At 37.5% G+C, this 23,309-nt stretch overlaps 2 protein-coding genes across 10 annotated transcripts in view; both read right to left on the minus strand.

Annotated features, from left to right (window-relative positions):
• Window positions 1–23,309, minus strand: part of LOC138315422 (cyclin-dependent kinase 10-like) — a 274,004-nt gene that overhangs the window by 197,918 nt on the left and 52,777 nt on the right. The window lies entirely within an intron of this gene.
• LOC138315420 (rho GTPase-activating protein 23-like) overlaps window positions 5,862–23,309 on the minus strand; it is a 65,425-nt gene continuing 47,977 nt past the window's right edge. For 8 of the 9 annotated variants that reach the window (XM_069256429.1, XM_069256431.1, XM_069256432.1 and 5 more), the window contains exons 4-19: window positions 19,113–20,829; window positions 18,719–18,844; window positions 18,078–18,176; window positions 17,556–17,694; window positions 17,210–17,264; window positions 16,780–16,890; window positions 16,430–16,522; window positions 15,694–15,924; window positions 14,370–14,568; window positions 13,956–14,104; window positions 13,442–13,567; window positions 12,910–13,018; window positions 12,248–12,411; window positions 11,736–11,861; window positions 11,352–11,469; window positions 5,862–10,735 (exon numbers count right to left, since the gene is read on the minus strand). In XM_069256429.1, the coding sequence (XP_069112530.1) occupies window positions 8,619–10,735; window positions 11,352–11,469; window positions 11,736–11,861; window positions 12,248–12,411; window positions 12,910–13,018; window positions 13,442–13,567; window positions 13,956–14,104; window positions 14,370–14,568; window positions 15,694–15,924; window positions 16,430–16,522; window positions 16,780–16,890; window positions 17,210–17,264; window positions 17,556–17,694; window positions 18,078–18,176; window positions 18,719–18,844; window positions 19,113–20,829 (5,679 nt within the window). In that variant the 3' untranslated portion in view covers window positions 5,862–8,618. The remainder of the gene's footprint in view (window positions 10,736–11,351; window positions 11,470–11,735; window positions 11,862–12,247; window positions 12,412–12,909; window positions 13,019–13,441; window positions 13,568–13,955; window positions 14,105–14,369; window positions 14,569–15,693; window positions 15,925–16,429; window positions 16,523–16,779; window positions 16,891–17,209; window positions 17,265–17,555; window positions 17,695–18,077; window positions 18,177–18,718; window positions 18,845–19,112; window positions 20,830–23,309) is intronic. The other variant, XM_069256426.1, reaches the window with a different exon arrangement.

A 23,309-nucleotide genomic window follows, 5' to 3' on the forward strand; every position in this document is an offset into this window, starting at 1 on the left:
ATGTTATAAACTTAACTTCAAGGTATTCTGTTTAATAGTTAGTCGTGAATTTTGGGCAGAGATGCAAAGATATCTGTATTAAAAATATTAATATTTAGAAAGATCAATTTTAGTTGCTATATATAATGAGGTTCCATTATTGTGGTATGTTCCGTTCTTCTTTTAAACACAGGTGCATAATGTACCAAGGTGTAATCAAAGCTCCCCTAAACCTTGATTGGCCTTAACGTATGTTTTTCCTGGCAAAATTTTGAGTGTTAAGTACACTTACATCTATGTCTGTCTGTTTCCTTATGGCTAGGTGACTTCTTATAGTCAAACTTTCCCGGACAAATTAAAACAGGCACAGGTTACACCTATTTATAAAAAACCCGACCCTTTGAAAAAGAAAACTATAGACCTGTTAGAATCTTACCTACACTGTCCAAAGTTTTTGAGAAGGTCGTGCATTGTGACTTTTTCAACTCTTATTTCAACCCTTACTTGGCAGCTTTCAGGCCTGGCTTTGGTCGCCAGTCCACTCTGCTGCGGCTTCTGGAGGATTGGCGTCAGGCCTTGGACAACCATCAATGTGTTGGTGCAATACTGATGGATCTGTCCAAGGCGTTTGACTGCATCCCCCACAATCTACTGCTGGGGAAGCTGCAAGCCTACGGGCTGGATGAGTCTGCAATCAGCCTCATTAGCAGCTACATACCTCAGTGACAGAAAGCAGCGGATTCGGCTCGGCCCCAGGGTCAGTGGCTGGAAGCTGCTCAGAAAGGGAGTCCCTCAGGGGTCCATAGTCGGCCCACTGATTTTTAATATTTTTCTTAATGACATTTTTAGCTTTTTAACAAACTATGTATTGTATAACTATGCTGATGCATGACAACACTTTATCCTATATCAGCATCTACCCAGTCCAACTAAAAAGTACCCTGGAAAATGAAAGCATATTTTTGATTGACTGGTTCTCCAGAAATGGAATGAAAGCCAACACTAGTAAATTCCAGGCAATAAGTTTCGGAAAGAAGTCGCATGATAACATAAAGTCATTTTGGATTGGAGACCAGAACATTGAATGCAATGACTCTGTAAGCTTATTAGGTGTCGAAATTGATTCATTTTTGAAGTTCGACAACCACATTTACAAACTATGCAAAAAGGCCTCCACAGACAATTAGCTATTTTGAAAAGAATAGGAGGAAACCTTACCAAAATGGGCAAAATGATTTACAAATCTTTTATTGCTTGAAATTTTAATTATTGTCCCTTAGCATGGCATTTTTGTAGCCTCAGCAACACAAGAAAGATGGAAAAGATACCAGAAAGAGCTCTGCGTTTTATTGAAAATGATTTTGCCTCACCTGTGATATATATTTTACGCAGAAACAAACTTACATTTTTACATGTCATCAGAATAAAGTCTATGGCTTCAGAGGTTTTTAAAATTGTAAATGGCTTAGCACCAGGTTTTTTAAGTGACCTAATTATTAAAAATGACCCTATGTATAATTTCAGAAAAGAGAACACAATCAGAACACCAAGAGTTAACTCAACCTCCTATGGAAAACAAGAGGCCCAGAGGGCCTGTATCGCTCACCTGGTTTTTTGTTAGTAATTATCACAAGACTCTGACAATTAGAAAAATAAGCAAAATTGACTCCCAAAGTTTAATTTTGAATCACAACCATACAATGATGCTATTGATACCATACAAATATGCTATCCAATACATAGGTTCAGAGACAAAGTAATTTATATGAAAATAGTAGCCTAATTGACCTTTTGACCTCGCATCTATTGCCGTCTAAGGCCCCGGGGGTCAGCCCTATCATTTGTACAATTTCAAATCCCAACCCTATAAGGATGCTACCATTGCATTATAAGTGCTCTTCCATTCTTAGTTGCAGAGAAGAAGTCGTTTATATGGAAATAGCTAAATTGACCCCTTTTGACCCCACCCTTCAGGCCCCCAGGGAGTCAGCCCCATCATTTGCAAAATTTTGAATCCAAACCCTATAAGGATGTAACCATTGCATTATGAGCGAGAAAAAGTCATTTATATGGAAATTGACCACTTTTGACCCCGCCCCTCAGGCCCCCGGGGGGTCAGCCCTATCATTTGCACAATTTTGAATCCCCACCCTGTAAGGATACTACCATTGTATTATGGGTGCTATACCGTGCTTAGTTTCAGAGAAGAAGTCGTTTATATGGAAATAGCCAAATTGGCCACTTTTGACCCCGCCCCTCAGGCCCCCTGGGGGTCAGCCCCATCATTTGCACAATTTTGAATCCCCACCCTATAAAGATGCTACCATTGCATTATGGGTGCTATCCCATGCTTGGTTTCAGAGAAGAAGTCGTTTATATGGAAATAGCCAAATTGACCCCTTTTGACCCCGCCCCTCAGGCCCCCCGGGGGTCAGCCACATCATTTGTACAATTTTGAATCCCCACCCTATAAAGATACTACCATTGCATTATGAGTGCTATCTCATGCTTAGTTTCAGAGAAGAAGTCGTTTATATGGAAATAGCCAAATTGACCCCATTTGACCCCGCCCCTCAGGCCCCCGGGGGGTCAGCCACATCATTTGTACAATTTTGAATCCCCACCCTATAAGGATGCTACCATTGCATTATGAGTGCTATCTCATGCTTAGTTTCAGAGAAGAAGTCGTTTATATGGAAATAGCCAAATTGACCCCTTTTGACCCCACCCCTCAGGCCCCCGGGGGGTCAGCCCCATCATTTGTACAATTTTGAATCCCCACCCTATAAAGATGCTACCATTGCATTATGAGTGCTATCTCATGCTTAGTTTCAGAGAAGAAGTCGTTTATATGGAAATAGCCAAATTGACCCCATTTGACCCCGCCCCTCAGGCCCCCGGGGGGTCAGCCCCATCATTTGTACAATTTTGAATCCCCACCCTATAAGGATGCTACCATTGCATTATGGGTGCTATCCCATGCTTGGTTTCAGAGAAGAAGTCGTTTATATGGAAATAGCCAAATTGACCCCTTTTGGCCCAGCCCCTCAGGCCCCTGAGGGGTCAGCCCCATCATTTGTACAATTTTCAGTTAGTAGCCCATAAGGATGCTACCAGTCAAATTTTGTTGAAATCCGACCAGCGGTTATGGAGAAGAAGTCGATTGTTGACGGACGGACGGACGGACGGACGACGGACGACGGACGACGGACGACGGACGACGGACGACGGACGCCGGACGCCACGGTATGGCATAAGCTCACCTTGGTCCTTCGGACCAGGTATGGAAAAAAAATCATTTCGTTTTGAGGCTGCCCAGGTGTGGAATAGTCTGCCGAATGAACTCCGGAAGGTCGATAACTATCAGACGTTTCGCAGAATGTTGCACACCTGGGACAGCCAGCTGTGTTCTTGCGCTATCTGTGAGAAAATATAATTTTCTACTCTTAGTGTTTTTCATATATCACATGTAAATTTTCTATGTCTGAAATTCTTTTATAGTGCTCACTACTAAGATGATTTTTTTTATTTATTGTCCTGTCTCTGCTTGTTTGTCTTATTTATGATATGCGCTTTTATGTTTTCTTCTTACTATCCACATTGTATGTATTACAAACGTGCTCCATTTGTTTTAGGTTATGCTATATTAGCATGTATTCTGTCAATTTTTAACCTATACCATATTGGTATTGTATGTATATACGAAACTTGTCCAGCGGTTTTTTCCAGGCTTGGTTGGTAGAATGTAGCATGGAACTTTTCATACAGCATCTCGTTTAACTTTGCTTTTTTAACATGTCCCATAGAATGTATCAACTATATATTGTGTGTTTTCAGTTTTGAAACTAAACTGCATGCTGTGATAAATTTAAACTATTCATAACTTGACATTTTTATTACTATCCTGTCTTTTACATTAATACAATCTCCTTTGTTGTTATAAAATGTTTATACCTTTGTTTGTCGTAAGAATAGCTCTACAGAGCTAATGTTATTTCATTGCATGTATACGACACTAAATTAAACTTCTTGTATCTTGTATAGGATACACATACGAGCGATTGTTTCCTTGGGAGTTCCGTTTTTGTTGTAGTATGAGAGACTAGTCGACGGTGAGCTTGAAATATGATAGGTGATGCTGAAGCACAGGTTTACGACGCGCGCGCGCAAAAAAAAAATACAAAATGCTAAAAATTTTTTTTTTTTTTTTTTTTTTTTTTGCGCGCGCGTCGTAAACCTGTGGCTGAAGTTAGCTGAAGAGAAGGCAGTAATGGTATGCTGAGGAATAGAAAAATGCAGTCGTTTTTGATAATATCACCGTATTTATCATTATATTGTACAATACTTGTGTTATCAACATTTACTCTAATAATCTTTAAAATTTACAACTTGATGCCGCTCGTATTATTACAGGACTACCAATATATACCAAAACAGAGTTTATTTAAAAAGAAATTGGATGGCTTCCATTATCTAAACGGAGAGAAATAAGACAAATTAACCCTCTTTTATAATATAAAACATAACATAGCTCCCTCATATTTATGTGATATCTTACCAGAAAACATCGATATTCTGACAAACTATGACCTAAGAAATTTCCAGGACTTGAGGCAACATCGTTATAGACTCTAACGCACATTAAACTCCTCCTCTCCTTCGACTTCTTCTCTTTGAAATAATTTAGATACATTTTGTATATCTATTAGAAATTCTCCAACTTTAAATTCCTTCAAATCAAATTTAAGTAAATCATTCTTTCCAGAAACCGATTTGTGTTTTCTAAATTTTTGTACTAGACGGCTTAATATTCTCCATTGTAGATTAAGAAATAGAGCAAGTACTTTGAATTACGATCTTTTCAGATCCAATCTTTTGCCGATTCACGTGCGAAGACTCTTATCACTTTTTCCTTACATGCCCAAAATATCACATTATCGATCTTCATTGGTACCCCGGTGACATCACATTAGATACATTACTAAGAGGAGATGCAGATTTAGAAAATTATGCTAACTTAATATTACAAAGGCAGTCCGAATTATTATTGATAATAACCTACAATGTACCCCATTTCCTATATCTACCCTGTAACTTAGTTAATTAATAAATTACATGTTATAACAGTATAAATCAGTTGTATCTGCTGAGTGTCATTTATGCTCTGTAGGCAGCGGAACATCTTTAAACCGACATTTGACTATTTCATTATTTTCGTGTTATTTGTTGTTTGCAACCCATTTGAAAAGATTTTTTTTCTAAATCAGTCACGATTTGTTATCGACGGACTGCTTTCAAAACTTAACGTCAAACCATTGTATTGGCTATATCCATTGTTTAGTGGAACAATGGTGTATTTTTAATATTTTATACAGGTAACTTGTTTCCCCATGCTTCTGTATGGTAGATTTTAGAATTTTAAAGAGTTCATTTTATACACGTCATCATGCACCAAAACACCTCAGTCTTTGCCTCTTCAAATTGGAAGAATATAATTTGTTTCTGTATCCAGTTTTATATCTAATATCATGACCCTATGGTTAAGATGTCAGACAAATTACCACCAGCCCTTCACCTCTTAAGTCTGGATCCCGTGTTGGACTGTTGCCAGGTACCGACCACTGGTCAGTTGTCCCCCTATAAACCTCACACTTCCTTACTTAAAGTAAATGACCCTGGATGTTAAAACATGTATGATGAAGTATCCATTGTGTCGTGTGTAATTTGTTACACCATGCATGTCTGGGATGTCTTAATGCATAGAAACGTACTTTAGTCAAATCCATCATCTGATAAATAGAATATTTTGCCTTGTCACATTTGCATTAGCTCCGTTTTACTATATTTAATTTCATCCAAGAACAAAAACCACAAAGACAGGATTTCATTTTTAAGATTTCATTTGTACAACTATCCAGTGCTCGCCTGTACATCATTATCTAAACAGAACACTGATAGTCTATATAATATGTCATTCTTTGGTATGTTTTTAGTACTCTCATCACAATCTAACCTTTACTGTACAAGTTAACAGAATTAACATAACCTGCTTTACCATCACTTAACCTGGTTAATAAAACCAAACATGGTTAATCATAAGCAAACCTGGTTTGCACAAGATTTTAATAGTTGTACTATTGGCTAACCTATGTTAACTGTATATGAATGTTAACATTACAAATATAACTGATTTTGTATTAAAAGAAAAAATACATGATAAATGGAAGACTTTCTACATTAGAGATGAAGAGATGTTAAAATGGTATAAACACAGTAAGCTCATGCCTTTTATTTGATATTTGTACATATGTATTTATTAATTTACCTTTTTTTCAATTTGTTTTCGATACATACTTTAAACAATCAGCTGATAAAACATTTTCGATCTTTAAAATAAAAACTTCAAACTTTTTTGACAGATTAAATTTTTTTCTCACATTGTATATATATGTTTCAAAAAGAAGGAAAATGTATATATATTTTTTTGCTTTATATAAACTTAGCATTCACCAAAATGTAAAAGACAAAAGCAGTCAATATCAAAACTATCAATATAATATTCTATGTAAATATTTATTGTAAAACACTTTTGCTTACTGGAGCACTGCTAAAATTTGTCCATATTTACATCACCTTCAGTTTGTACACAAACACAAGGAACAGTAGCAAATTACAGGCATTGGCTTTAAAAAAACCTACATAATGTCTGTGATTCTCTACCATCCCCTGTGATGAAAGTCTCAGAATTTACATCTAAATACAAAATGTATATAAATTCATGCATTTCCTTATCAAATTCATTCTGAAACTTTCCACCCCATACTCTTTCTGTTATGAGAAGCAAAGACTACAGGAGTTACTCCCCTTAGTTGTATAATGGAAATGATGTTAATTGCTTAATGGAGATATTTGATCTAAAATTTGTCTCCATTTCGAAAAAAAAAACAACTCGCACTCTCTCTCTGATGTCACGTACATAAAACTTGTTAGTACTGTTATTATGCTTATTCATAGTAAAATAGAAGAGTTTAAAAATTCTACACATTCAGCACTAATTTAGCGGCAAGATGCAGCCCACACCTTGTAGGTATAATACTCACTAGTTAGGAATAAAAAAACCCTTGCTGATTAAAATCTGACGCAGCATACCAGCCAGGGACACACCGTTTTCATTTTTTGAATAACAAACTATAAAAGTTATTCCTCAGAATACAAGAGATTCTTGTGATTTACATTAAACTGAGTGTTAAAGAGAAGCCTACTGATGTGTATGGTGACCTAAATCTAACACGTGTGCTATACCAATACCAGATGCATTGCTATGCAAGTTTTTAAAACTATTGTCTGCAATTTAAGTGCTTGGTGTTCACGTCAAATCATGTCCAGGAGTGACAGAATATATTTTCCGACAGGAAAACTTGTCATTTTAATTAAGGTCTAATTTGTACTAAATAGCAATTTTTCATCGAAGCAGAAAGGTAAATAATTTATAAGGCGTATAAAATTACGCACCATCATCTAAGGTGTGTTGAAAACACATAGTAAAAACAATGGCCAGCATTAATGTCAGAATTGAAAATATTCGGACCGTAAAAATCTTCTGATAGAACAAACTTATAAAACTGCACTGCAGTCTACAATGAACAAATGTATAATTTTGAATAAAAGCTTGGAAGTCTTATTCATATACTGTTAGTCACAGGGACGTCATGTTCACACTAGATAAATATTTGCATTGCACTGTCTTTAACTCATGACATTATTTACTATAAATGACCATTTTTGAATTGTTTTTTTTTTAAAAGGCTAGTATGATACGAACCTATAGGCCACAAGGTATGTTAAATAAATATACCCTTTATGATGCCGGTCAAGTTTGATCTGCTGTTTGAAGCCTTTCACTCCATGTGTATGAGAAGTCATAATTAATCATTATCATACAAGCCATGCTAAATCTAGTAATCAGTAGAACAAAGTCAGGTATGTTTTCTCTTTTATAATTTAAATGTACAATTACAAGATCTTTTATGACATGACAAGGGAAAACAATGAAAATTCTATATATGATAGGCGAAAGCTTAAAGAAGTATTTTTTTTTACGAAAAAAGGCGAAATGGCAATAAAAAAATACTATAAGCTGATGAAATCACTGATAAAACCACACAAATTGAACAGTCAAGACTTATCTCCATTATAAACTGGTAATCGTAAGGTAAAAAGCTAAAATCTACAGAAAAAATATACTTTGAAAGAGCACTGGCATGTTAATATAACTAAAACCGTGTCAACAAGTTATTATAATATTGAAACCATGGCAATATGTAACAAGCAATTGACACCATGGCAACCTAACAAGCAATCAAATTGAAACCATGGCGATCTAACAAGCAACCAAATTAAGACCATGGCGACCTAACAAGCTATATCTCTATAAATCCAGCGTAAAATAACAAAGTTTTACATGTAGTAATACAATGGCAGGGTAACCGGCGACCTTAAGGTAAAACCATGAAATTGTAATAAATATTGGAGTAAAATCATGGCAACACACAAATAAAAAATAGGGTTATTAATGCTTTAGATAAAACAACCATTTACATTGTCAACAGGCCAGTTGTATGCTTGTATAGCAACTTGCATTATGAGTAAGGGCTACCATGGGCAGTCACTCCCCCAGACAAATCTGGAACACTAGCACGAAGACGCTCATTTTGCATCCATGATAAAAGGTTTTGGTTAGCACTAATTTGAGAGTTTCTTCCTCCGTTAGGTTGAAGTCGTTCCCATGCTGACATCTTGGGCTCGTCCCTGGGCTTTGACAGGGTTCTCAGAGCCTGAAAGTGTTCATCATTGGTACTTCCTACTGTGTGTCTCCGTTTTGTCCTTTTCACTTTTCTTGTCGGCTCTGGACTCGATGATCTGGCCTTTAAAGCTTTATCATTGCCACAAATATCAAAAGTTCTTGTGAATGCAGTCGGTCTTTCAGCACCGGGTTGATTGGCCTGTTTAGATAGAGACACATTCACTTCAGTTTTTTCAGATTTAGAAATTGGCCGTATGTCACGACTGCTGTCAACTTTGGTGGAGTTCCTGCCCTGTGAGATAGCCGATGGCGAGTAATGGCGACCTGAACGGTCAAGGACAGTCACTGGAGAGGGGTTGACCATCATGAATGTTGTGCGTGGTTCAGTAGCATGACCAGGATAAGGAGAGGCCGACACTTGACCAGGCGCTCCGCCCATATTCTCCCGACTGTTTGTGGGAGTACGTTCAAAACGATACGCGATTCCAATCTTGGCCTCACTCTTCTGTAAGGGAGACCGGTGTAGACTGGGATCTCGATATTGTTTCTCTAACATGTCATTGCTACTACACAGACCAAACTTATTGCACATTGCCAGTGGAAGCTGAGGAGGAAGACGCATGTGAGCGTTTGTCTCTTTTTCATTTTTTTCACTACGCTCACTTTTATCACTGGCAACGGAACCAGAGCCATCACTTTTGTTGAGTCGGCTTGTGCTTCCGTTAAGTTTGTACTTTGGATTGACCAACACCTTCAACTTCTGATCAAAAGTAGATGTCAAGTCGCTAAGTAGATCTGACCCGTCCTCAGAATCAGAGGAGTTGTAGCCATACACCTTCTGATCTTGTCTATCTAACAGATCAATTAAAGAATCCAGCGAACCTCTCCTCACTGAATTACTACGACTCAAGTTTCCTCGAGAACGTCGTATATATTCTCCACTTTCCCTAGTTGCCCACCGGGGCTTTTCCGACCCACGCTTGGCTGTGATTCTCGCGTAATGCCTTGGCTTTGTTTCTTCGTCAGTCTCTAACATTGTTTCCAAGGAATTTGTCCTTTTGGTTGGAGGAACTTTAGCACTATTCACACTTTGTATCACAAAATATTTGCCTCCAGATTTGGGGTCCTTGTAAATTTTTTCCCCAGTTGCAGTAGAGCTTCCAATAGGGAAGTCCGAAGTACTGCTGTACTTGAGCCACGACGGACCGCCGTGTATGTCGGCCCCTGATGACACGCTGGAATAATCCGAAGTAGCAGAACCTTGTCTCACATGACCAGCAGACGAATACCTATGAAGTTCACTAGCAGAGTGCCACACTGATGGTGAATTGAGTAAATCATCAACATTTTGACTATCTTCATATTCTATTTCCTTTTTTGTTCTCTGAATGTCTTGTTCAACTTTCTGTCGTTCTAATTTTCTCCTTTCGAAATCTCTCCTCCTCTTTTCCTCCTTTTCACGAAGAGATCTAGCTTCCTCTTCAATTTTCCGAAGACGATCTATGGTATCACGACTAACACTAAAACCACCACTGAGACCTCCGTGGGAGGACAACTCCATTTCATCATTTTTATCGAGGGAATCTTCCGAGTAATGTCTCGGTTTTATTATCATACTTTGAGATTGTCGCTCAGTATCAACATATTCCCCCCAATCTGGGTCCAAAATCTCTTGAGACTTTGCCATCCGACGATCGTTTGGGTTTTCTGTTTTGCGTACTACCACCTGTATTTGTTGTGGCATTGTTTTGACCACTGTGGTAAGGTTTGGACTGCTCTGTGTTGTCTCGTTTTGAGTTTTCATGCGATGTTTTGCGACTTCCTGGTCGATGTTTCGCTCCCTATATGGAGGCGTTGGTGCTTGACTATTGTCCACCTCGTCAGCTCCCTTGATGCGATTCTTCGCTGCTTGTACAAACGATGACACAATGTATTTGGGATTGTTTGTATTGTCTGAAATAGATAAAAATATTTTTCAGATTCAAACTTTCTTAAATATTAACCAAGAAATCTGGTATAAATATATAAACAATTTTAGTAAATAATATTCTCGTCAAGGAAACAACGCAAGTTCTTTCATAGATGAAAATACAAAATCCTTTATCAGAAAATAAATCAATCAATCAAAGTAAGCTGTAAATTTTTTTTGGTGGGAGGTAAATCAAGAATTCTGGGGTGCTCTGGATTATGTGATTTTGGTGGGAGATGCAAGTATTCTGCTCTGAATTATGTGATTTTGGTGGAGGAATCAGATTTTGGTGGGTGGTAAATCAAGTATTCTGGGGTGCTCTGGATTATGTGATTTTGGTGGGAGGTAAATCAAGTATTCTGGGGTGCTCTGGATTATGTGATTTTGGTGGGTGGTAAATCAAGAAGACTGGGGTGTTCTCGATTATGTGATATTGGTGGGTGGTAAATCAAGAATACTGGGGTGCTCTGGATTATGTGATATTGTTATAAGTGATTTACTCGTAAATAGGAATGTTCAGTATTATTGGTTAAAACAAATAGGAGGAGGACAGATATTTCACAATGTAAAACTGGTTGCAAAGGTTGTATGAAAACTTACCATCATCATCGCATGACATCTTTGAATACGAAGTGTTACAAGGACGAGAATTTTCCTCGTAATTCTCATCCAAGGGGACATAACTGTCTTGATCCCAAGAGCTGAAGAACCATTCATACTGAAATTGAAGATATAATATAAGATTATATTGGAAGCCAATAGTTTGTAGGCAGCATCCTTTACCTTATATAACATCAGCATTATCACAACCAAAAACATTTCATTTTCCAACTTCTTAGTCCTGGTTCACTAAATCATGAAGAAAGTCAAGACTTCAATATTTGTGATTTGGCTAAACTAAGCTTCACAAGTAAAGAATATTACTTGCTGATAAGCAAGAATGTCACTCTTGACATATTTACCACCATATGACAAAACACTTACATGACATATGATACTTTCGACGATGCGACACTGGTCAGACATGTCCTTGACGATGGTTGCCATGTCGTCATTATTCTGTCTTACCAATGTAGGACCAAACATCAAAGCCAAATTTCTTGTGTCCATCTACAAATAATAAAAGATTACTTTAAATATGCTTTATTGTATTTGAATCCCATTAAAATATTAACTAATTTATTATTAGACATTTTGATATGTAAGCTACTGGAAAAAATTTGACATTTTGATGGATGGAATACGAAAATTCATGAAGTTCAGGCAAATATTTTTGTAAAAGAAATTAAAATACATCCAAAGTTATGAAACTGCAATATCTCAATTGCTTTTATCTTAGTAATATCAAACTTTATACAAGAAAAAAAATCCAATAGATTCAAACTCTTTTAATAATCTTCTTTATTTTATTTCTTATGCGATATCTTGGTCATAAATTGTTTTTGAGTAACTTCCCTTTGTTCAATTTTTACTTTTCTATCCCATAATATTCTCACCTTATTGACTTGGTCATACGAGGCAACTTTATTGAGATGTTCCGCAAGGTGTCTGAAAGTCTCAAAATGATGTTCAGGAAGGTCATGTAATAACCTTTTAACCTTGAGCATGCGTCTCTCAGGGTCCTCTGTTCTATTGGCATTGATAAAGCTCTGGTACAACTCTGCGGAAAAGAAAATTTATATATTTCAGAAGTCAGCAGCAAAGTATACAATATATTTGACAATCAAAACAATCTGATTAGTTCTTACAGCTCATTGTAGTGGCTGATGTCTAAATCATAAAATACTTTGCTGAGGAATAAAGCCACTACAACTTATTAATAAGACCAGTGGGTTTCTCAGGTCCCAGAGTAGTGTCAGAATGAGTACATTAAAACCTGCCTTAGAGACTGCCTCTGTATAAAAACTACCTGTTTAAAAGACCATTTTATTGGGTCCGAAATGGTCAGTTCCACACTATAAGACCTTTGTATAAAGAACACTTGGTTATTAAGACCTTTTTTTTGTATCACAAATGGTCTTCAAAGACAAGTTTAACAGTACCAAAGATCTACAAAATCCACACAAGAGGAACCCCTAATCTTAAAACAGTATTAAAACTCTTCATTGAATATATTTGATACCTGTAAACTTCTATTTGAAATGTTAATTAGTTTTACCTGTGGTGATAAGTGGGTCAGGTAACTTCCTGAAGAAGGTTTTGAGTAAACTGCTGATAACATTAACATCGCACCACTTCTCATGGTCCACATTCATGTTATCAATACCCTGTGAAGACAAATCACAACATTAATTAATGGTATCGTCCAAAAGGCATACATTCATGTTATCGATACCCTGTGTAGACAAATCACAACATTAATTAATGGTATCATTATAAAAGGCAGAGTTTTCAATCTGTTCAAAGAGCTCCATTTGAAAGAGAAATTACAATATCAAATAACTATTAAGGTAACATATCTATAGCACCACCTCATGATACCAGGCTATCCCTACAGAACATAATCAATTTCATGTACCAGTATGCAGAAGTATTCTGAAATAAATTCAACAATGGATAGAGGTGGATTAGTTTGATGTCCTGAAGCTAAGTAAGGACTCATGAAATAGGCATATTGTACATGTATCAAAAAAATCCTTAACTTATGAAGACAATATGTAAGAGTCAGCTTTATAACGAACTGGACTCACCTTGTTGAGTTCTTCCTGCATATGGTTGACAGCGGCAGAATTACCAGGAACTCTGTACACCCCCGTCACCTCCAGACCGCGTGCTTCCACGATTTTCGTGCACAGGTCAACAATCAGGGGTACGAACTACAGAAGTAAACATATTCTCATAATCACAGTGAACAGATTTTCATAAGATAAAATACACAAATTCTTATTACAAAGTACACAAATTCTCATTACAAAGTACACAAATTCTCATTACAAAGTACACAAATTCTCATTACAAAGTCACAAGCTGAGGAATGTATAAAGCCCTTACTGAGCACCTTAAATATATGATCCTGTAGGAAAAAACCGGAGTACCCAGAGAAAACTCGCATAATCAAGGGGGGTGACCCTTGACCTTTTCACGTTCATGCCAAGGATCGAATCATGGCTGGCTACGTGAAAGGCAAATGGTTTAACCGCCTCGATCACTCAAGAGACGATAGAACTACAAGCTAAGCATTATACTTTTGTATAAAGCCCTTACATCATTATTAGGAGAGGGTATACAGCAGGACAGAGGGACTCCAAACATTCCCGACTGTTCATGTTCTTCTGAATGTCCAGATCCCAACACGCCATATTTACGGAAGCTTTTCAGCTTCCCTCGAAGTGTCTTAGCCTTGGTGTTATCATCTAAAACAACAAAAGGAATATAAGAGTACTGAATATATGACACCTTGCAATGTAATTTTGTTTCATAATTTATCATCTTTGAATTCTTTCGCATGTAATTTGCTTTTGTGAATTTCCCAATCAAAAAAATTCAAGAAAGCTGATCTCTATGAATTCATATTAACTTCACTTTTCTTTAAAACCTTGAATTTAAGTAGCAATAAAAAGGAAGTTGGTGTTAGAATGCATATATATATATTTTCTACCTTATGTATCTCTTTCTTACCTTTGCTTTCAGCCTTCTTGCGTTTCATGCTGGGTGAGTGCGGTATCTTGGGTTTCAGAGAAAGCACCTGTAACTTTTTGGTGGATTTGGGTGGGGCCTGGGGCGAGGTCTTGGTAGCAGCCACACTGGGAGGGGGCTGAGTCGATTCGTACTGACTGCTCTTTCTGATGATCAGGTCCTTACTGGCCAAGCCTTTCTCCTGTGATATAGTTAATACGTCAATTTAATTATAGACAATATAACTTATACAAAATTTGGAAGTTTTGTGTACATGTTAATATGGCAGTTAATCACATACAAAAACAACACTAGCAAAACATGTGGCTACAAGTTAATGACAATATTCTCATTTTTCTTATTTGTCTGACTTTATACTTGAACATTATTGTCAATTCAATATAGCTAATTCAAAAGTATATATGTTTACATATTGATTTATTTACAGTTATTAATAATTACAATATAATACATAATAATTATGATCCAATATCTACAAGAAAAGTCAGGTACAAAAAGTATTTTCTATTGTCTGATTTAGAAATTGAAGGAATGCACAACTGTGGAACAGAGTTGTCTTCTCTTTGAGAGTATTTTACAGCAATAGAATAACAACTTTCATTAAATATCAAAATTATTTCCAGCATAAGAGCAGCTCATATGTACACTCCAGTTATACTAGCACTACAAGCAAGCAGGACAACTTTTCTCCAAGAAATGACAAAATTATAAAAGCATTGCAAAGCAAATAAAAAACCATGTCTGTTTAGACTTTAATCACAGGAAAATTAGAATGCAGTCATCAGGGATATCTGAATAAGATCAGTGTACTATGGGTTAAAAGATTTCTAAACATTTTTTTTTTATTTATAAAACAGGTTCAGAGTTAAAAGTTGATTCCCTTTTAGCCCTCTGTAAATCCACTGGAAAGCTAGCTAGCCTACAGCGAAGTAGCATTGATGAAAGCATTTCTAAACTTTTTGAAGCAAAGGGAAAGAACCATTTTAAAGTAATTTCCAGATGGACTATTAAGTCTCCCTTAAACTATAAAGACAAAAGGCAGGATTGAGCAAGAAGCAATGGAGGAGGATGGGAAGAATAAATATATTAAGTCTGATAAGTGTTTAATCTCTGTGAAAATCATGTGGATGACTTCAAAGAATAAGTTTCAGAATTCAATGAAAAGATGATGGGATAATGTGTAAGAAGAGGAAGTTTATGAACATGAGAGCTGTTTTCTCTGACTGATCTCGATCTGTCCACACAAGCCAGAAGCTGATGAGGTTGTGCATGAAGCCAAAACAAGAGTCAATAGAGAACACTGTACCCTGACTTTACACCTCGAACCGGTCCTTACATCCGAGTCTGGGTCGTTGTTCTCTTGTATCGCATGTATCCACGACAACATGGAATCATGTTCGTCTGCTTGGAACAAATACTCAGAGCCATTGAATGTCTTCAGGCGGAAGACATTTTTCTTCTTTGTATAGTCGTAAGCAATGTCGACAATGGATGACTTGATTGAGACAGGCTGGTCTTCGAAGGAGAAAGGATGCGTCTGAATAAAAAAAGAACAAAAATCTTTTATGATGTGAACAATATCTTTGCATATCACACAAATTTTCCTCCTGACTATAAATACCATGGTTGTAATATTTCTGGGCTTTTTTTAGTTTAAAACATTAAAAAAATGAAGAATAAGTGCATGGCTAGTACAGTTAAAATTTAACTAGAATTAATAGATTAGTGTGCCCTTAGATGTTGTTACCCTGAACTCAATGAACTTCAATGTTTGAAGACAGAGCAATGACATCATTTCTAACTGAATTCCCCAAAAAATATCTTCTGTAAACCACTTTATTGTTTTGTGATATACAAATTTTCAGCTGATGTTGCGAGAGCTTGAATTCAAATGTTACTCATCAATGTATAAGTATAAAAGTAAATGACTGCACAACAGTCATTCAGTGCCCTTGATTGTAAATGTATGTATTTGCGAATATGTTGATAATAACAAAGGTGTGAAATCTTCTACCAATCATCAGACAGACTAGGATATTTACCACGCCAGTAGTTTCCTTCCTCTCCTTGTGTAAGTACAGGGCGTGACCTCTCAGCTCCACCCAGACGGGCTTCCACGACCGATCACTACTCCTCTGTAACACATAAACACATTATAATTAAAGTCAATACTGTTTACAGAGAAATATCCATATAATACTCATATTTTTTCTTCATTCGTCAATTTTTTTATTCAATTAATGTGTTTTTATTCTTTTTCACAGAGCTCCTCATATTAACAAAAAAGCGCAAGAACTCGCCTGACATCAGCTATTACCACTGACGTCGTATAAGAGGTATATAATTTATAACCTAACAAAACAGAGAGTTCAAAATGCACCACACATGGTACCTTTCCATCGGTGATGTCCGTTTTAAGATGAAGAGTGCCCTCCTTCACCACTTCCTGAATAGGACTGGCTGGATCCTGTCTTTTCTCTGTAGCCTCAAGGATCCGCGGTGTCTACAATGGTACAAATCAAAACATGAGTTTTGCTGTAATAATCTAACAATGTGATTTTTAAATATGCATTAAGGACCCATCCAAAAATAATGTCAACAAAAACTCCTTGACGATTGCTTTAAACAGTTATTTAGAATTAGAGCTGAGGCAACACTTCATTTTGGAGGCAACACTTCATTTTGATAGTCAGCATAGCATCATCTTTATCATTTGTTTTAATATTCCTACTTAAAGGTTTGAGGTTTACATATTTCCATATTATAATTATTGTATAATGAGACCACTTCCTTCCATGACAACGAAATCAGTTCATATTTACCCTTTCTCCAAAGAAGGCTTTCAACTTCTTCATGCTATGGTGTTTGTTAGGAGTTCTGAAATAAGACATATATACATCATAAATAATTATCTATATTTGTAACTATTCTGTACTTCATATACTTTTCTCAATGAAACTCTTTTTCACATAAAATCAATCATTTTTTTTCTATACAGAAAATGATATCATGAACAATTTATGAACACAAATTCTTACTTCCATTTTTTTTGGGGACTTCATAAAGAAATCAAATAATGAAAAAGAGCATATCTATTTTTCTTTTAAGAATGCATCCACTTTTATTCTTCAGCGCATTATTTCCCTTGAACTATATAGATATACATACTGCATTGTGAGCTCGGCTGATTGGTTGGGGGATTGCGATTTGTCCAATGACAGCTTGTGACTGCTGTCTCTGTCCTTGGCCGTTGCCATGAGATATGACGTCCTCCTCTGTAACTTGATGGCTTCCTCCTCGGGTGTGGCTACAACATACAATACCTCAATATAATATTTATATACACATAAAGCAGACGACCAGAATAAAATCTTCTAGCTTTAAAATCAATCTGAAGATTTTATCTTTTTTTTTATTATATATATTTCTCTTTGTGTTTCTTTCATCGACTATTTTACATCTTTTTCTTAAAAAACAACAAATAGTGAATACAGTTAAACAACTTATTTTTAGTGTATGATTGAATATTATATATTTCACAGGACATAAGAAATTGCAAAACACCGCAAATATGTTTTAAACACAGTTAAAACAGAACCAAACAAGTCTAAAGCACTAACATAAATTGCAGTGAAAAAGTCATTATAGGCACAAAAATTGAAATTTAGTTGGATTCCCGTCTTGACTTACATTCCGATTTCTTCCTTAGGATTACAGAAGGAGAAGAATCTCTGATAGGTGTACTAGTCAGAGCCAGGCCAGAGTCAGTAGTATGGGGAGGCATCACAACTAGAAACAAATCACCAGGTTAGTGTTAATGGGGAGACAACTCTCACAATAAAGGGAAGATAACTCTATCATAGAGGGGAGATAACTCTATCATAAAGGGGAGATAACTCTATCATAGAGGGGAGAAATCTCTCACCACCAGAGAGGAAAAATCAAATTTCCAAGGAAAACTTCATTAGAATATTAGAATTAACATTTCACCTCCGTGACTAAATCTTGTTTTTACCTATGTTAATGTATTTTTATTAATACATGTAGTATGTTTTTAAATGTAAACAAAATTTAATAAATAGGTAAAAAATCAGGTATATAGACCATATTATTATTTCTTACAAGTCTTCTCTGTTAGTAGGTATTTATTATTTCTGCATTTGTTTGTGTGGCTATCAAGACTCCCCAAACGCCTTAGAAGAGTAGATAACGAAGACACATTATCCTGAAATCTTTGTGTCACAGCAACATAAGACTATTTTCCCATTAAAATCAGTAATGTTTTACTTTAGATTAGAACCTGATACAGTAAAAAGCTTAAAGAATGTTACCAGATGTTAAGGATGAGTAGGGCATCAGGCCGACATTGCTGGAACTGGAGATGGATGTATGGGAGCCCATCCATGGACTAATCGGTGGGGAATCTGGACTAGGTATGTCGGACACAGACTGACTATCTGTAAGGTCAAGGTCATTTTTTTCATGGTAAATTGTAGATTATTAGCTTGGTATGTTATTGTAAATGAGACATTGTTTTTGATAACAGTCAATATAAAATTGTCCTTTCATGCATAAAATGAAAGTATTGTAAACATACTTATTATGAAAAGATTACGAATTAAAGATTAAAGATTAAAAACTAGGAGATTTGATTCTTATATTCCTGCAATGTGAATCTAAATTGAAAATTTACCAATTTCTTCACCTATTTACCGGGGTACTTACATCTTGGTGGTTGGTTGATAGCTGCAAGGAAAGATGGCTTCCTCACTGGCTTATTCCCCCGTTCTTCGTCATCCGACATTCCGTCCACATTGTCATCCTGCATGTGGATGGAGGCTTTAGATGTTGTCATTTCCATCGGCTGGGCATTCTGCATCGCCGAGTCCTGGTATATTGGCATCGGCATTATCTCAACCAGCGGGGAGGAAGCAGAGTGAGGTGTACCTTGGGATACGTAGATACGAATTGGGGCTGTCTGTTGTTGTGGAGGGGCTTGGGGTTGTGGCGTGCTACGCTCTGACGAGTGGGAATGTGACGTATGACCTGATGACGGTTCGGGTGATGAATACCTCTCTGTGGACGACATACGTCGAACACATATGCCTTCCTTCTCAAAATTTTGTAAGCGGTTTGCAACTGTTGTGAATTTTCCCGAAGTGATTTTCTTAATTTCTGTTTTGTACCTGCTATTAAAATTTTGTCCCTGGCTGTTGTCATTTTGTCCACTCTCAAACTGTTGCTTTCTGTAAGACACTATCGGCGGTCGTTCTCTGTTGTCTTTTTGCTTGATTTCAATTTGAGCACCATGAGGAGATTTAGTGAGAGCAAACGTGGAGCCATACTGATTTGACATTTGTACTGCAGAACCACTTTGTCCATTTGTCTGGTTATTTCCTCCAGTTTCGATTGTCTTATTGCCAATTTTCACAATAAAAGTCCTAGCACTACCATTTTGATTTTGCTGCTCATAAGAAGGTGAGCTATAATTTGTCCGCAGACTTCGCTCCGTTATATAGTGACCTGAACGGGAGTCAAGACCGTCCACACTAGAGGAAAGTTTCGGACTGACCGACACACCAGATGTCTGTGACACAACCGGGACATAATGTCTTGTCATATGTTCACCTTTCATCTTATCACCAGACACATTACTTTGAGATGTGTACGAGTGAGGTATTGCTGTGCCCTGATTGGCTAATGCTGATGACGAATCGGGATAGCTATGACGTGATGATGAAGATTGCAGAGATGTTGTGTATGTTGATGAACTTCCATAGGAATCTTGTTGTGATTGATTTGCACCTTCTCTTGATGAAGAGCGTTGTTCAAGGGGAATAACTCTTCCCTGTGGTTTAACAGTTACTGATCTTGTGATATTTTCTAGTGAGTCGTTTGACTGCAGAATGTTGTCTGTTGACCGCCTATAGTGAGATGAAGTACTGGGCACACCCTCGGAGGTTTTCACAGGAATGGACTCCTTTTTGGGGGCAGGATAGTAAAGCCCAAGAGAATAAGTCTTTGGAGTCCCCTGTAGATTCTCCTTGGCACGTGACTCAAACTGTCTACGTCTGTCATTGAACACAACCTTATGAAGGTCCCCACCACTGGCATTACTCTTTAGCTGGGGTTCCCTGTACAAACTCAATCCTGAAGTGTAGGATGTTGAAGATTTCATTTTCCTAGTTTTTTCAGAAGATCCAAGATAGCGATATTTCAGTTCATCTGAATCAGCATACTCATCCAAAGAGGACGCGGAAAATCGTCGTTCTGGTCCTCGATACCTTCCAGTCTCCTCAGGGGATGTAACTCCCTTGGATGACGGAGAAGGATAGACTTGTTGACCTCTAACCTTTATGCAGTTACCACTAATGTTGCTACTGCTGCTACGGCTATGGTAGAGGGGCTCCTGAAGGGAACTTCTGTTTGAATTTTGGTAAGCCTTGAAAAGGTTAAAAAAAAAGTAGTAATCAGAAACAAGAGGCCCAAAGGGCCTTAACGGTCATCTGACTACCTTGACAATAGTAAAATAATTATATATAGTGTCACTTTGTCAGGATCATGTCAGGATAATTTTCAATTTCTTACAACAAATTTTTATTTCAAACAAGAGGCCCAAGGGCCTTAACATATAGGAAATTACTTAGATATAGTGTCATGGTAGTCATCTTCGATTTGGGATCAATCAGAGATGTAACAATACTTTGTCGGGACCATGTCAGGATCATTTCATGTAAGTTTCAGCCAAATCCCACCGGTAGAACTTGAGAAGAAGTTCAAAATGTGTTTTCAAGATGGCGGTTGTGGCGGCCATCTTGGATTTAGGATCGACCCGAAAAATAACAACACTTTTTCGGGACCGTGTCAGGATAATTTCATGCAAGTTTCAGCCAAATCCAAAGGTAGAACTTGAGAAGAAGTTCAAAATGTGTTTTCAAGATGGCGGCTGTGGCGGCCATCTTGGATTTCGGATTGACCCGAAAAATAACAACACTTTGTCGGGACCATGTCAGGATCATTTCATGCAAGTTTCAGCCAAATCCCAAAGGTAGAACTTGAGAAGAAGTTCAAAATGTGTTTTCAAGATGGCGGCTGTGGCGGCCATCTTGGATTTCGGATCGACCTGAAAAATACCAACACTTTGTCGGGACCATGTCAGGATCATTTCATGCAAGTTTCAGTCAAATCGCACCGGTAGAACTTGAGAAGAAGTTCAAAATGTGTTTTCAAGATGGTGGCTGTGGCCGCCATCTTGGATTTCAGATCGACCCGAAAAATAACAACACTTTGTCGGGACCATGTAAGGATCATTTCATGCAAGTTTCAGCCAAATCCCACTGGTAGAACTTGAGAAGAAGTTCAAAATGTGTTTTCAAGATGGCGGTTGTGGCGGCCATCTTGGATTTCAGATCGACCCGAAAAATAACAACACTTTGCCGGGACCGTGTCAGGATCATTTCATGCAAGTTTCAGCCAAATCCCACTGGTAGAACTTGAGAAGAAGTTCAAAATGTGTTTTCAAGATGGCGGCTGTGGCGGCCATCTTGGATTTCGGATTGACCCGAAAAATAACAACACTTTGTCAGGACCATGTCAGGATCATTTCATGCAAGTTTAAGCCAAATCCCACTGGTAGAACTTGAGAAGAAGTTCAAAATGTGTTTTCAAGATGGTGGCTGTGGCGGCCATCTTGGATTTCGGATCGACCCGAAAAATAACAACACTTTGTCGGGACCATGTCAGGATCATTTCATGCAAGTTTCAGCCAAATCCCACTGGTAGAACTTGAGAAGAAGTTCAAAAATGTGTTTTCAAGATGGTGGCTGTGGCCGCCATCTTGGATTTCAGATCGACCTGAAAAATAACAACACTTTGTCGGGACCGTGTCAGGATCATTTCATGCAAGTTTCAGCCAAATCCCACTGGTAGAACTTGAGAAGAAGTTCAAAATGTGAAAAGTTAACGCATGGCGGACGGCGCACGGCGCACGGCGCACGGCGCACGGCGGACGGCGGACGACGACGGACGAAACATGATGACTATAGGTCATCCTGACCCTTCGGGTCAGATGACCTAAAAATGAACAAGCAACAAACATATCAATGAATTATCAAAACATTTATGAAACATGAAACAAGAATTTAAAAAATGCAATATGCACAACTAGGGCCCTAGGAGAACCTACATATGAAATTTGAGAAAGATCCCTTCACAACTTTCTGAGAAATAGCGGTAACAAACTTAAACTATCTAAATCCAAGATGGCCGCCAGTCGGCCATCTTGTTGACAGATTGGTCCCAAAATGCAATATGCACAACTAGGGCCCTAGGGGAACCTACATGTGAAATTTGAGAAAGATCCCTTCACAGCTTTCTGAGAAATAGCGGTAACAAACTTTAACTATCAAAATCCAAGATGGCCGCCAGTCGGCCATCTTGTTGACCGATTGGTCCCAAAATGCAATATGCACAACTAGGGCCCTAGGGGAACCTACATGTGAAATTTGAGAAAGATCCCTTCAGTACTTTCTGGGAAATAGCGGTAACAAACTTTAACTATCAAAATCCAAGATGGCCGCCAGTCGGCCATCTTGTTGGCCGAATGGTCCCAAAATGCAATATGCACAACTAAGGCCCTAGGGGAACCTACATGTGAAATTTGAGAAAGATCCCTTCACAGCTTTCTGAAAAATAGCGGTAACAAACTTTAACTATCAAAATCCAAGATGGCCGCCAGTCGGCCATCTTGTTGACCGATTGGTCCCAAAATTGCAAAATGCAATATGCACAACTAGGGCCCTAGGGGAACCTACATGTGAAATTTGAGAAAGATCCCTTCACAGCTTTCTGAGAAATAGCGGTAACAAACTTTAACTATCAAAATCCAAGATGGCCACCAGTCGGCCATCTTGTTGACCGATT

This window comes from Argopecten irradians, chromosome 2 (genome assembly GCF_041381155.1).
Source record: "Argopecten irradians isolate NY chromosome 2, Ai_NY, whole genome shotgun sequence".
In the NCBI taxonomy this organism is placed as follows: Eukaryota; Metazoa; Mollusca; class Bivalvia; order Pectinida; family Pectinidae; genus Argopecten; species Argopecten irradians.